Source organism: Ornithorhynchus anatinus, chromosome X1 (assembly GCF_004115215.2).
Source record: "Ornithorhynchus anatinus isolate Pmale09 chromosome X1, mOrnAna1.pri.v4, whole genome shotgun sequence".
Lineage (NCBI taxonomy): Eukaryota > Metazoa > Chordata > Mammalia > Monotremata > Ornithorhynchidae > Ornithorhynchus > Ornithorhynchus anatinus.
The window spans coordinates 111,746,655-111,761,667 of record NC_041749.1 but is presented as its reverse complement, the minus strand read 5'-3'; the positions used below and the strand labels follow the sequence as shown (position 1 = coordinate 111,761,667).

The following is a 15,013-nucleotide window of genomic DNA, read 5'->3' as shown; positions in this document are numbered from 1 at the left end:
CCACAACCTCCGACTCCCAAGCCCGTGGTCTTTCCACTAAGCCACTCTGCTTCAAGTTTATCAGGGGCTCACCGTGTATCTTGACCCCAGTTAGCAGGTGAGGAAACTGAGGCCCAGAGAGTTTAACAGACTTGCCAAAGGTCACCCAGCAGGACAGTGGCAGAGCTGGGGCTAGGCTTGTGCTCTTTCCACCAGGCCACACTGGCAGTAGACTCCCAGCCTTACTCATTGCCGGTCTCAGGCTGTAGCTGTGAGTTTCCGCTCGTGGCTGATAAGATCCCCAAATGGTGGCTCTCTGGCCTGCTAGTTCTTTAAAGCTGTTTCCCTTCTTCCCTCCCTCCTCTCCCCTCCGCCTCCCCAGGTAACACCCCCCTCTTAAAATCCCCGCTCCTCAGCTCAAACGGAAAACTTGCCACTTATGGAATACAGCTTCTGGTAGCAGAAGCATGGCAGGATAGAGAACTAAGTAAGTGTAAAGTTACTCTAAGTTGCGAATATGCGTAAATGCTATTGGGTAAGTGAATAAACACAAATGCCATAGGCAGAAGTTAGAACGGTGAAGCTTAACTGGGGAATGACAAAAAGAACTGATGGTAAGACTCCCTTTCATTTGGTCGTATTTATTGAGCGCTTACTGTGTGCAGAGCCGTGTACTAAGTGCTTGGGAGAGTACAATACAACAGCAGACACATTCCTGGCATTTTCTGTGTGGGACAGGGACTGCGTCTGACCAGATTAGCTTGTGTCTATCCCAGCACTTAAAACAGTGCCTGACACTTAATAGGTGCTTAACAAATACCACAGTTATTGTTGTTATTATTAATGATTTTGAGCCTCAGTCTGAGACTGCCTTTTGGTGTCACTGAGAAATGCAGATTGGGGACTTTTCTTTCAAACTAGTGTTCTGACAATATGTGGTCACGTAGTTCCTGTGTTTTAAAAGTGGGATGGCACGGAGGATTTAAAAAAAACAAAAACTTGAAGAAAAAAGTGTATTTTAGAATAAAAATGTCACAATTTGAAAAATTATAAAATTGGAAAAAAATCAAGGGGTGTCTTGGGCAGTTGCACTGCCAGCCCCTCCCCTTAAGTCCACATCTGAGTCCAACAAATTAAGATCTCCACAAGAGATCTTCCTACTGCACACAATTCATAAGCAGTCAAACTTGAGGAAGAGGATCATTTTTGGTGAAAAAGAATGCTGACGGTACTGACATGCAAGTCTAAGTAACCAGCCAATGTCTGGACTCTTGAAAGTAACAAGTAATATAAACATGGATTAATTTCTTTAAAGAATAAATTTAAATATCTTATACATTTTCAGCCAGCTGTGAATTGGGTGGTGCCAATATCCGATAAGGTACGATATGATGAAATTTTCTTGAAGACTGACTTGGACATGGATGGCTACGTGAGCGGCCAGGAAGTGAAAGAAATTTTTATGCATTCAGGCCTTTCCCAGAGTCTCTTAGCACATATATGGTAAGTCTGTCTATTTGGAGATTTCTTTTCTCTTCACTGGTGGCTATTTGGAAACTTCGTTCCTCTGGAGGTATTTGAAGATATCAGAGGGTTTAGGAGAACCGTGAATGTGAAGGGCAGGACAACTGGATTTATGAAGAAATGTCAAAGGCTCACTGAGTTAGAGAAGAGGAAGTTGAAGAGTGGTTTAACATTCTTGAAATGTATACAGCATAGGAAAGGTCATTATTTTGAGAAAGATAAGATGTTCTTCTTTTGAGGAAGTTGCAGTGAAAGAGATTTAATAAGATATCAAGAGGTGCTTGATTACTTTAAGGCCATATCTGGAATTAGGGAACACTAAATTTATGATCTGGTCATCTGCACTCAGAGTGTTTTTAAGGTTGGATTTGGTCACTTTTCTTTCTCAAGTATGATAATGTCGAGCTTACAGTCTACGAAGTTGTTCTTTTACGTTATCTGGAGTGAGAGATGCTGAAGGCAGGGGCGGTGGGTATTAAAGTCAGGAGTAGTAGATATTAGGAGAAATAGCCATTTTTCTGATACAGGCCGTCGGAGGATGAAAGTTCTCTAATGCCAAAACACATAGTGAAAACCTGTGTTCTGGACTAATTTGGTGTACTGAAATAAACACAAAGTTAGGGGGTGGGGATGGGGTGGATCATGGGGAACCCAAGTTCCTAACCCACGTAGAGTGGAAAGGTTATTCCAGTTTATTCAGAAATATCCAAATGCTTGCTAAAGAGCCAGACCCAGTGGATTTTAAACAAAAAACAACAAACCTGATATCACTTGAATTAGAATGACATTGCTTGGCTTAATGTACGTGTGTGTAATTTATTTTACTGTCTGTCTACTCCTCTAGACTGTAAGCTCCTTGTGGGCAGGAATATGACTGCCAACTCTGTTACATAGAATTCTCCCAAGTTCTTAGTACAGTGCTCTGCAAACGGTAAGCGCTCAGTAAACACGATTGATTGATCGATTGATAGCTTTATTAGCCTTAGGCCGCCCAGTAATAATTTGGGCTGGGCAATTAGAAAAGGCAGCTGATTTTATTCATTTTATGATCCCTGTGCGCCATGGCGCGAGTTGGAAAATGTTGGGTATCTCTTTGTAAGGCTAAATGGATGGACCATGTAATAAATGTCACCACATTTCTGACAGGGCCCTGGCAGATACAAGGCAGATGGGAAAGTTGAGCAAGGACCAGTTTGCACTGGCTATGTATTTTATTCAGCAGAAGGTCAGTAAAGGAATCGATCCTCCACAAGTTTTGTCACCAGACATGATCCCACCCGCAGAGAGGAGTGTTCCTATTCAAGTGAGTAGTGACTGATTACCAATTGTAGGTTATTTTGAAGTACTATGAGTGTGTGTGTATATATGTATATATATATTTCTTAATTTCTTGCCATAAGCCACAGGGTGGCACTAGCAAACCATTTGAAATGTTTCCTCCCGTTGTTGAGAATTACGAGTTTCCTAATGGCCCTCACTGGAGCCCCAAGCTAGTCAGTGCACCTGATGAAAGAGCCAGCCCAGAAAGCAGCGAGAAGCAGCGTGGTTTAGCAGCGAGAGCCCGGGCTTGAGACTCAGAGGACGTGGGTTCTAATCCCGGCTCCGCCACTCGCCTGCCGTATGACCGTGGGCAAGCCGCTTCACTTCTCTGGGCCTCAGATACCTCATCTGGAAAATGGGGATTAAGACTGTGAGCCCCACATGGGACAGCCTGATTACCTCGTATCTACCCCAGCACTTAGATCGCCTCTCCTTCGATTCCGTGTAATGTAGCGCATTGCACTTGGTGGGCGCTTAATAAATGTTATTATTAGGAAGCAGCTTGACCTACTGGAAAGAGCACGGGCCTGGAAGTCAGAGGACCTGAGTTCTAATCCCTGCTCCATGACATAGCTGCTCTGTGACCTTGGGCAAGTCATGTCACTTCTCTGTGCCTCAGTTATCTCATCTGACAAATGGGGATTCAGACTGTGGGACATGGACCGTGTCCAACTGATTAGCTTCTATCCACCCCAGTGCCTTGTTCAGTGCCTGGTACAGAGTAAGTGCTTAACAAATGCCACAATTATTATTATTGTCGTTATTAAGACTACTACTTCAGAAGTTAATGTTTGAGTTTAACCTACCTAACCCGTTTATTTTTGACCTGGAAGTTTGCGGAATGGTCTGGAGAACAGTTGGGCAAATCGCGATGCAAGGCCACTGTTGCTCTGAGAAGAACAAAATATTCTCATGAATTTTTTCACTTGTATAATAACGCTTTGGTTTTGTTTATAGGATAATTCAAGTTCTGTTGCATCAGGGGAGTTTACAGGGGTGAAAGAACTTGACGATATCAGTCAAGAGATTGCTCAACTGCAGAGGTATGTCATGAAGTGTTCTATTTCAAGCATGATGAATTTTCTCCACTGAAAATGCCTTTAGTACACCGTCAGTGCTCAATAAATGCAGTTGACTGACTGACTTGAAAAGTTGCACAAGCTCTGATGATGAGTTCCTTTGTCTTTGTGCTATTAGTAGATCAAGTGCTTCCTAAGAACTGCACTAAGGATAATGAGATCATTCAGGCGTATTTATTGAGCGCTTACTGTGTGCAGAGCATTGTTCTAAGCGCTTGGAAAGTACAGTTCAGTAACAAACAGAGACAGTCCCTGCCCAACAACGGGCTATAGTCCCTGTTCCACCGAGGGCTCAGAACCTGAGCGGTAGAAATCATTTTTGAAAATCACTTAAAAAAAAATCATAGGGTAAAAAAGTGACAGTACAAATGTTATTGCTGCCTGATTAAAAAAAGTTGCTCCCTTGCTTTGAATGGTCTGACATCACATAATCTTGCTCAGCTTTTATGACATATCCTGTTTGTCACTATGCTGTATGAGAAAAGGGTCAAATTTAATGTAAAAATAGTAATAATAATTGCAGTATGTAAGTGCTTACTATGTGCCAGCCACTCTTCTAAATGCTGTGGTCGATACAACTTAATCGAGTTGGACACAGTCCCTGTCCCACAGAGGGCTCAGAGTCTTAATCCCCATTTTACAGATGAGGGAACTGAGGCACAGAGGAAGTGAAATGACTTGCCCAAGGTCACACAGCAGACAAGTGGCAGAGCTGGGATTCGAACCCAGCTCCTTCTTACCCCAGGCCCGTGCTCTATCCACTAGGCGAAGCTGCTTCTCTGTGTCAAGAATCTGTTATTCTTGAGATATGCTTTTCTTTGCTGTTAAAGTACTTATCCTCCTCACAGTGTCCTCCCTTCTGACTTGTAGCCAAACAATTTTATCTACCATTCATGAAGTTCCCGCAAACATTTTATTACTTTACCAGAGAGTGAATACAAACTTCCTGGTAGAGTTTCCCTGTTGGTAAAGTGAATTTTTTTTTTAGAGTCCATTTTAGTACTAAGCTAAGCACTAACCCCAAACTTCCAAGTTGAGTTGTAATGACTGAAAAGGGACTCAAAATGTCACCCATTTTGGAAAGAAACCCAAGCGGCTTGTCAGGGGGACCAGCTTCTTACTCCTGGAGGTCTCTCATTGCATAATTTTAGGCAAGTCTTCACCCCATCACAGTTAACACTATCTTCCCCCTCCTGTTTGGTTTTTTAAATGGTATTTAAGTGCTTACTGTGTGCCAGGCAGTGTGCTAAACCCTGAGAGCACCCCGTCTCTCAGACTGTTAATCTTGGCTTCATCCTTCAATCTTCTCTTTCAACCTCCATATTCATCAATTTCCGAATCCTGTCAGTTTTTCCTTCACAACATCTCCAGGATCTACCCTTTCCCCTTTTCCTCTCAATCCAAACTGCCTCCACCCGTCATCTTCCATCTCGACTACTGCAGCAGCCTCCTCACAAACTTCCCTGATTACCGTTTCGCCCCTCTATGGTCCACGCTCGACTGCTCCCCAGATCATTTTTCTAAAATGACCTTCTGCACACTTCTCCCCGCTTCTCAAAAACTCGGCGGTTGCCCATTCCTCTCCACGTGAAGCAAAACTCCTGACCCTTGACCTGGAGACACTTAATCGGCTCTCTCCCCCTTTTCATCCACTCATCTCCCGCTACACCCCGGCTTGCGTGCTTCGTTCCTCCAGACTACTCGTTGAGCCTCATTCTCAGCTCTTCTGCCTACTGACCTTCTTGCTCATGCCCTCTCATTGGTTCAATCATTGTCGTATTTATTGAGCGCTTACTGTGTGCATAGCTCTCTTACAAGGAACTCCCTCCCTCTCCTTACCAAACAGTCCACAGTTCTCCCCATCTTCCAAGTCCTTCTGAGATTACATCTCCCAGCAGTCTTCCCTGAATAATTTCTAATCTTCCCATTTTATAACCCTCTTACTAGATCTTCATCATTCCTGTGACACTTACTCATACCCCTAGAGCATTTACATACATGTCTTTGTACTTCAACATTTCTTCCTTTCTGTAATATAGTGTCTCTCAGTCAATCCATCAGTGGTATTTATTGAGTGCTTACTGTGTGCAGAGCACTGTATTCAACGTTTGGGTGATTATAGTACAATAGACTTGTTCCCTATCCATAAGGAGCTTACGGTATTAAAGTCTACCTCCTATGCTAGATTGCAAGTATCTCTTGAGGGCAGGGATCATGTCTACGAATTCTGTTGTACTTTTCCAAGCATGTCACAGGGACTCAATACATACTTTTAATTTATTGAGTTCCCTCTCTCTACCTCTTAGGGATTGATTTATTCAGTTTCTTCGTCATCATCAATGGTATTTATTGAGCACTTAGTGTGCAGAGCACTGTACTAAGTGATTCAGTGAGTATACCTCCCTCCTCAAATCTAGTAGACAATTACTCTCCCACGTTTCAAAGCCTTATTGAGGCACATCTCCTCCAAGAGGCCTTCCCAGACTAAACTCCCCTTTCCTCTTCTCCCACTTCCTTCTGCCATTGCCCTGATTTGCTCCCTTTGTTCTTCCCCCCTCCTAGCCCCACAGCACTAATCTGTAATTTATTCATTTATATTGATGTCTCTCTCCCCCACCTCTAGACTAATAGCTCATTGTGGTCCAGGAATGTGTCCGTTTATTGTTGCACTTTCCCAAACGTTTAGTACAGTGCTCTGCACACAGTAAGTGCTCAGTAAATACGATTGAATGAATGAATGAATATAACAGAGTTGGTAAACATGTTCCCTGCCCACTTACAGCCTAAAGGGGAAGACGACAGACATTAATATAAATAAATAATTTATAATATATAATTTATAGATATGTATATAAGTCCTGAGGGGCTGAGGGTGAGACTAATGTCAAATGCCCAAAGGTCACAGATCCAAGTGGAATTCCTCCTCTCTACCCCTTAAGGGTTTTACTAGGGAGATGAGGTAATATTAATATTTGGCATTACTTTGCATTTAATTAAGTACAGGCCTACCCCAGCATGCGTCCATAATACGCCCCTCAAATCTGTCTGTTTCGTGTATGGCCATATCGTGGGGGTATGCTTGCCCGTAGGTTTACGTGCAGTTGGGTTCCATTTCAGAAATAGCCACAACATGACAACCAAGTGCTTAGTACAGTGCTCTACACAAAGTAAGCGCTCAGTAAATATGACCGAATGAACTGAGCTCTGCTGGTAAATACAAAGTGGCCTGTAGGTCACTCCCAGATGCCTCCCTTCCACCCATTTCCCCCAGTTTTCTTCCATTGCACCCAGTGTTTTTTTGGTTTTTTGTTTGGGAAACCAGGGCTCCACCTTCTCAGAAGCTGCTCCCCTGTGGTGCTCGGGGGAGACAAAAAACTAGGCCCTGGGTACAGCCAGCTGACATCACCTCTCCCCCTCCCCCCTCAACAAGAGGTAGTTGTGAATACCTCCAGGCTGAAGTCATAATTGGGTCTCCATGGTGATGAAACTTGCTGCCCTACCACTGAGGAGAAGAGAGAATGTTGAGTAGGTCACAACAGTGAGAGGAGCCAGGCTATGCCAAGCTTGCCGGGATGAAGGGTCGCAGCTCCTGAATAAGGCAGGTAATGGAGCTTCTGGTCACGCCAAGGCCCAGAAATAACCGCAGAGGAGCCCAAAGAGGACCTGGGGGGAGCAGCTTCTGAGAACCAGGGTGGGAGTAGCGGGGCTGAGGAGATCGGAACCAACTGAGAGTGGCCAGACGGGAGGTAACCAGCTTCCCACTGTGTGGGGCAAGAAGATGGTGCCTGTCTAGTCAACGGGGTGCTGGCTGGGACTCAGTAATGTTTTGTCGTCGTTCCCCTACCCCTCCGCAAGCAGGGCACCAGGAGCTAAAGGGGGAAGGGCTGGGGAAAGACTAGAAAGGGAAGGGGGGACAAGTTTGGGATTTGAACTGAGGTGCCGCGTGGCCTAATGGAAAGAGCCCGGGCTTGGGAGTCAAGACGTGGATTCTAATCCCGGCTCCGCCACTTATCAGCTGTGTGACCTTGGGCCAGCCGCTTAATTTCTCTGTCCCTCAGTTACCTCATCTGGAAAACAGAGATTAAGACTGTGAGCCCCACGTGGGACAACCTGATTACCTCGTATCTACTCCAGTGTTTAGAACAGTGCTTGGCACATAATTAGCACTTAACAAATACCATAATAATAATAACTTGAACAGGGAAACAGTGGGAACAGACCGAAGCAGGGTCGGGGGAGGTGAGGAGGGACATTTATTTTTCCAGAAGTGATTGGAAGTAACTCCGGGCGTGAGGCATACGGATTCCGGGGTGCTTGAGCAACCTGAGGTAATGCCTGTAGATCTTGCTAATTTTAAAGCAAGACAACCCCAAAAATTGAGAGTTTTCATTTCCTTTGGTGCAATTCATATGGTGTATTTTAGAGAACTGTAGAAACTTTCCTAGAAATATTGTTACTAGAAAACCAGTCATAACTATATAATATATATAAAATGTAAAGGAAATGACCATGGATTTCTGGTCAGTCTTTACTGTATGCATAACATATTTTTGTCAAAAGAGTACTAGAAAATTCATTTTTTTAAAAAAAATCCTAACCCTAAGCAAAGGAGAGAGTAAGCCTCAGACTACCTACTCTTGAACTAGGTATTCAGAGATTTTAATAATAATGTTGGCATTTGTTAAGTGCTTACTATGTGCAGAGCACTGTTCTAAGCGCTGGGGGAGATACAGGGTCATCAGGTTGTCCCACATGAGGCTCGCAATCTTAATCCCCATTTTACAGATGAGGTAACTGAGGCTCAGAGAAGTTAAGTGACTTGCCCAAGGTCACACAGCTGACAAGCGTTGGAGCCAGGATTCGAACCCATGAGCTATGATTCCCAAGCCCAGGCTCTTTCCACTGAGCCATGCTGCTTCTTAAAATCCTAGCTGTGCTACTTTGGTTGACTTCCCTGTATCTACCTCAGTACTTAGAACAGTGCTTGGCACATAGTAAGTGCTTAACAAATACCATTATTATTATTACTCCCTTCCTGGGTGGGCAAGCAGAGCAGTTTAACTGGGAGGAAGTGACGGATTGGAGGGGGAATCTCTGGGTGGGACCTTCAGGAGAAATTTTCTTTCAAGAAAAACATACTGCAAGTGATAGCATGCATTCAAAGCTACTTTCCCCCTATTTTGGGTTGTCTTTTTGGGTGTTTGCCCCCCGCTGACTAAATTCCTCTCATTTTTAGTGACTTGTTTAAGACAGTCAACATGGTTACCACTGCCCCCCTCTTGGTGTCTCTCTCTGTATTTCATATTTAGAGATGCTATAAGGCCATGATTATTGCGTCCATGAGTATGCATGTCCTTTTAATCACTTCCACACTGTGTGCCTGAAAATATAGTGGAGTACCTTTTCTAGGAACTTGAAGTTGTTCAAGCACAAATAGTGACTCTGTTACCTCAGTCAACAAGATATAAGAGTAGGATTGCCTACATCAAGGAGGCCTTTAATGTAAGGTTAATGGAGGAGAGACAAGGGATATAGAAAACTTGACTCCTGGTGGACAGTGGGGCAGGATAAATGCAGGGGCCCAAAGGGCTTAAACACTTGGGAGTCAAAAGGACCTGGGTTCTAATCCTGCCTCCACTACTTGTCTGCTCTGTGACCTTGGGCAAGTCAGTTACCTCATCTATAAAATGGGGATTAAGACTGTGAGCTGTAAGTGGGACAGGGACTATGCGCAAACTGATTGCCTCCTATCTTCCCCAGCGCTTAGCACATAGCGCCTAACAAATACCATTATTATCTGTTGCCAAATTGTACTTTCCAAGCACTAAGTACAGTGCTCTGCACACAGTAAGCACTCAGTACAATTGAATGAATGACCCAGGTTTACAGGGTCCTCCTCAGACCCCCAAAATTGAGTCCTCCCTTGACTTTACATACAGTCACCTTGACTTGCTCCCTTTGCTCTCCCGCCCCCCCACCCCCCACAGCACTTGTGTATATATGTATATATCTATAATTCTATTTATATTGATGCCTGTTTACTTGTTTTGATGTGTATATATAATTCTATTGATTTATATTGATGCCTGTTTACTAGTTTTGATGTCTGTCTCCCACCCTCTAGACTGTAAGCCCGGTGTGGGCAGGGATTGTCTCTCTTTATTGCTGATTTGTACTTTCCAAGTGCTCAGTACAGTGCTCTGCACACAGTAAGCGCTCAGTAAATGCGATTGAATGTCTGAATGAAACACAGAATCATATCTAGGGGCATTGGGAAGACGGGGTTCCTTTTTAAAACGACTGGCTGCCGCTTTGTCTGGCTCTTACAGGGGACACTGCCTTTGAAATCGCGGGGAATAGGGCAGCCCGTATGTCCCCACCGACTCCCTTAAAATGCCCTTTGCGGCAGCAGCACCATGAAATAAGACTTTTATTAGGTCTTTGGGTAGGAGAGGCCATTAAGCTGAAAGTGAATCGAAAGGGGGAATAATGTACTTGAAGCGAGTGAATAGAAAGGGGAAAAGTGTATTTTAGTGTAGAGGCAGGCCTGGGCTCCTTACTTGCTGGGGTGCAGCCTCACTGTAGGGTGTCACTAAAGAGGTGAGGAAAGGGACTCCTACCTCCCCCCACCCCACAGCCGCCACAGAGCAGTTTTGGGCCCCCTTCTATTCTCCAACTACACCCACTTCCTCAGAGAAGTCCTGTTTATATTGATGTCTGTCTAGTTGTTTTGTTTTATTTTCTTATCTGTCTCCCCCTTTCTAGACTGTGAGCCCGTTGCTGGGTAGGGATTGTCTCTATTTGTTGCCAAATTGTACTTTGCAAACACATAGTACAGTGCTCTGCACACAGTAAGCGCTCAAGAAATACGATTGAATGAATGAATGTGCTTCCAAGGCTTCACCTGCCACCTCTAGGGGAATGATCCCCTATTTGGCAACTTCAGCCCTGACCTCTCTCTCTCTGCAGTCTCTCATTTCCTCCTGTCTTCAGGACATGTCTTCTTGGATGTCCTGCCATCACCACAAACATAACTCCTCATCTTCCCACCCAAACTCAGCCCTTCCCCTACCTTTCCCATCACTGTAGACAGGACTGCAATCTCACAAGCCCCCCAATCTTGGCATTTTCTTCGACTTAATCTCTCTCATTCTATTCACATATTCATTCTGTCGCCAAATCCTGTCGATTCTACCTTCTTGACATCCTGAAAATCCATCCTTTCCTCTACATCCAAGCTGCTACTATGCTGATCCAAGCATCATCATCACCATCATCACTGGTATTTATTGAGCACTTACTATGTGCAGAGGCCCGTACTAACCACTTGGGAGAGTACGGTACAGCAGAGATGGCAGACACATTCCCTGCCCACAGTGAGCAGAGGGGGAGACGGATATTAATATAAATAATTTATAATATATAATGTAAAGATGTATACATAAGGGCTGTGGGGTGAAGATAGAATGCCCAAAGGTCACAGATCCAAATGCATCCAAACACATATTCCCCCCTTGACTGCTGCATCAGCCTCCTTGCTAGCCTCCCTGCCTCCTGTCTCTTCCCACTCCAGCCCAGATCATTTTTTATTAAAAAAAGCAGTTCAGCCCATATCCCCCCACTCTTCAAGAACCTCCAGTGATAGCCCGTTCACCTCTGCATCAAGCAGAAACTCCTTACCACTGGCCTTGAAACATTCAATCACCGTGCTCCCTCCTACCTTACCTCAGTGATTTCCTACTACAACCCAGCCTGCTTACTTTGCTCCTCCAGTGCCAATGTACTCGCTGTACCTCAGTCTCAGCCATCTTGCCCCTGGTTGTCTGGCCTGGCTCCCCCTCCCCCTTCATAAAACGGACCACCACTTTCCCCACCGTCAAAGCGTTATTAAAATTCCATCTCCTCCAAGAGGCCTCCCCTGACCAAGTACTCATTTTCCCTACTCCCTCTCCCTTCTGTGCCACCCTTGCATTTGGCCTGGCCCCTTTAAGCCCTTGGTAGTCACCCCACCCTCAGCCCCACAGAAGCTGTGTAAATAGCTGTAATTCATTTATATTGTCTGTCTCCCCCTCTAGATTGTAAGCTCCTTGTGGGCAGGGAATACGTCCCCCAACTCTGTCCTATTATATTCTCCTAAGCTCTTAGTACGATGCTCTGCACACAGTAAACGCTCGATACTGTTGATTGATTGAGACGGAGGAGGGAGATGAGGTCTGACAGGAAAGGTCACTTAATCAAGATGGGGACCTTCTGACTGGACGACTGTCCCCTCCCTCCCTTCACCACCGTCCACCCTTCCTGTCCCAGACAGAAGACGTCCTGGCTTCTGCCACCGCCCATAGGTGCCCTTCATCTAGGGCTATGTGAGGAAGAGCACGGGCCTGGAAGTCAGAACGTCCTGGGTTCTAATCCCGGCTCTGCCACGTGTCTGCTGTGGGACCTTGGGCAAATCACTTCACTTCTCTGGGCCTCAGTTACCTCATCTGTAAAATGGGGATTAGGAGCGTGAGCCCTTTGTGGAACAGGCACTGTGTCCAACCTGACCGACTAATTTGTATCCACCCCAGTGCTTAGAACAGTGCTTGGCACATAGTAAGCGCTTAACAAGTACCATAATTATTCATTCTTATTAAGAAACCTCCCTCTTTCCCCTCCCCCAAAAGGTGGTTCAGCCTAGTGTCCTAACTTCAGGTAATGCGACCCTGTGGTAACAAGCATGCAAACTTTAGAAATTTAGTGATACTTCAGAGTTTCCCAGACTCATCGTACTTAGTTAACAAAGGACTTTACCTTTTTCTCCCGACAAATTCACATTTTACTTGATTTGTAAATATTGCTTATTCCTTAAGTGTGTAGAAATATCTGCCATTCAGATGTTCAGGAAATGCCCAGTTGAATGGCTTTTATTGGGATTGGTATTCTATTTATGTTCATTTATTTTTTCTTTCAGAGAAAAATACTCACTGGAACAAGACATCAGAGAAAAGGAAGATGCAATTAGACAAAAAACTAATGAAGTTCAGGTAAGATTTTCAGACCTCACCATTAAGCCTTTAGAGACTATAAACTTTAATTTATTTTATTTAAACATGTTTCTATCTCTTCCTCTTTTAACATTTAGACTTCCTCTTTGAAACCATAACTACTGTTTTATCGTGGAAAACAAATTTTTAGCGATGAAAAATTTGATTTCCATTTACTTCTGTGATTTCAGAATCAGGAGTTTTGATGTACCTGCTTGCATTTGATGTTGTGTTAGGTGCCGTATATGATTAATCAATGAAGAGTATTTATTAAGTGCCTACTGGTGTGCAGAGCGCTTGGGATGACGCTTCATAGTATATTTAAATTTGTGTTCACTTCCTAAATGTGGAGAGCTACTGCTGCTAGTGATTGATATTGATAACTCTGTAGTGACTAGATATCATGTCAGTTTTAGTACTGCAAATCAAATTTTTGCCAATTTTCTCAGGAGCTGCAAAATGATCTAGATCGAGAAACCAGTAATCTTCAAGAATTAGAAACACAAAAACAAGATGCCCAAGATCGTCTAGACGAAATGGATCAACAGAAGGCCAAACTTAAAGATATGCTGAGTGATGTAAGACAGAAATGCCAGGAAGAAACTCAAATGGTGAGGGGTCCTTGAAATATCGTGCCTGTTCTTGCTCCTGTCATATGAGTATTATGTAGTAATAGTGATTAATAATAATTATGGAACTTGTTAAGTGTTTACTCTGTGCAAAGCCCTAGGGTAGATACAAGTTAATCAGGTTGGATACAGTTCCTGTTCCATATGGGACTCACAGTCTTCACCCCCATTTTACAGATGAGATAACTGAGGCCCAGAGAAGTGATTTGTGATTTGTCCAAGGTCACAGAGCAGATATGTGACGAAGTCTGGATTAGAACCCAGGTCCTTCCGACTCCCAGGCCCTAAACCACTAACCGCTAAGCCACACTGCTCATTCATTCATTCATTCATCCAGTCGTATTTATTGAGAACTGTACTAAGTGCTTGGGAGAGTACAATGCAACAGTAAACAAATACAATCCTTATTCCTTGCCCACAACAAGTTTACTCTAGAGGAGGGGAAGACAGACAATACAAATAAAGAAATGACAGATATGTACATAAGTGCTGTGGGACTGGGAGGGGGAAGAGCAAAGGGAGCAAGTCCCGCCGATGCAGAAGGGAGTGGGAGATGAGGAAAGGGGGGCTTAGTCTCGGAAGCCTTCTTGGAGTAGATGTGCTTTCAATAAGGCTTGGAAGGCGGGGAGAGTAATTGTCAGATTTGAGGAGGGAAGGCGTTCTAGGCCAGAGGTGGGACGTGGCAGCTGGGCTTTGGAGTGTATGTTTCTCTAAATTTGTAAAGTCCATTTTTATCCTCTGAAGCCTTGTGAGTTGTCAGTGTCTCCATTTTACTTTTATTTTGGGCTAAGCCCTGCTGTTGGTCCAACAGCAGGAGCATTGCTTTGGGAAAGGGAAGGCCCGGTTTCTAGTCCCGGCTCTGCCCACGGGGGCTAGGTAGGTCATCAGAGGCGAGGCTTTCTGACCGAAGAACCATCCAGGGCGTTCCACGAGGTCAGTCTGCCCAGCAGGAATCCCCAAAATAGCTGGCTAACTGGGGTGAACGATTGGGGCCCCGGCCAGGGGTCAGCACTTGGCTGCAGTTGCTCTGCCCGCAAAATGGGTGCTGCATGTAAAAAACCTCCACAGGTCCCTAGCAGCGTGCTGCGTCGTTGCCCGCCTCCTCGCTCATTGCACTCCGTGCCCCAGGGGGAACCTGACCAGCAGGGACGGGAAAGCGGAAGTGGCACCGTGCAGATCCCGAGCACCCTTAGCAATTTCTCTTCCCAGAGGTCTCAAGACTGAGCCTCGACCGGTGTTCCTGCTGATGGGATTCTCCATCGTTCTCGAGTAGCTAGTTCATTCCTGCTAGAGGGCACGTGCGTGGGAAAGAATTGGCCTCTTTAAGAGCCAGGCCTTAAGTTTTCACAATCGATTCTAGCATTCCTTAAGTTGTCGACATTTTACTCCAGTGTTAGCAGTCCTTCATTTGAAGTGCATCTCTTCCCAAACTTAGAACTCGGTTGAATTTTTGTTTTTC

At 44.7% G+C, this 15,013-nt stretch overlaps 1 protein-coding gene across 7 annotated transcripts in view; it reads left to right on the top strand.

The window, feature by feature from the left end:
* Positions 1-15,013, top strand: part of EPS15L1 (epidermal growth factor receptor pathway substrate 15 like 1) — a 138,283-nt gene that overhangs the window by 45,629 nt on the left and 77,641 nt on the right. For all 7 annotated transcript variants that reach the window (XM_029051716.2, XM_029051714.2, XM_029051715.2 and 4 more), the window contains 5 exons: positions 1,325-1,482; positions 2,650-2,806; positions 3,781-3,866; positions 12,853-12,925; positions 13,375-13,536. In XM_029051716.2, coding sequence (XP_028907549.1) covers positions 1,325-1,482; positions 2,650-2,806; positions 3,781-3,866; positions 12,853-12,925; positions 13,375-13,536 — 636 coding nt within the window. The remainder of the gene's footprint in view (positions 1-1,324; positions 1,483-2,649; positions 2,807-3,780; positions 3,867-12,852; positions 12,926-13,374; positions 13,537-15,013) is intronic.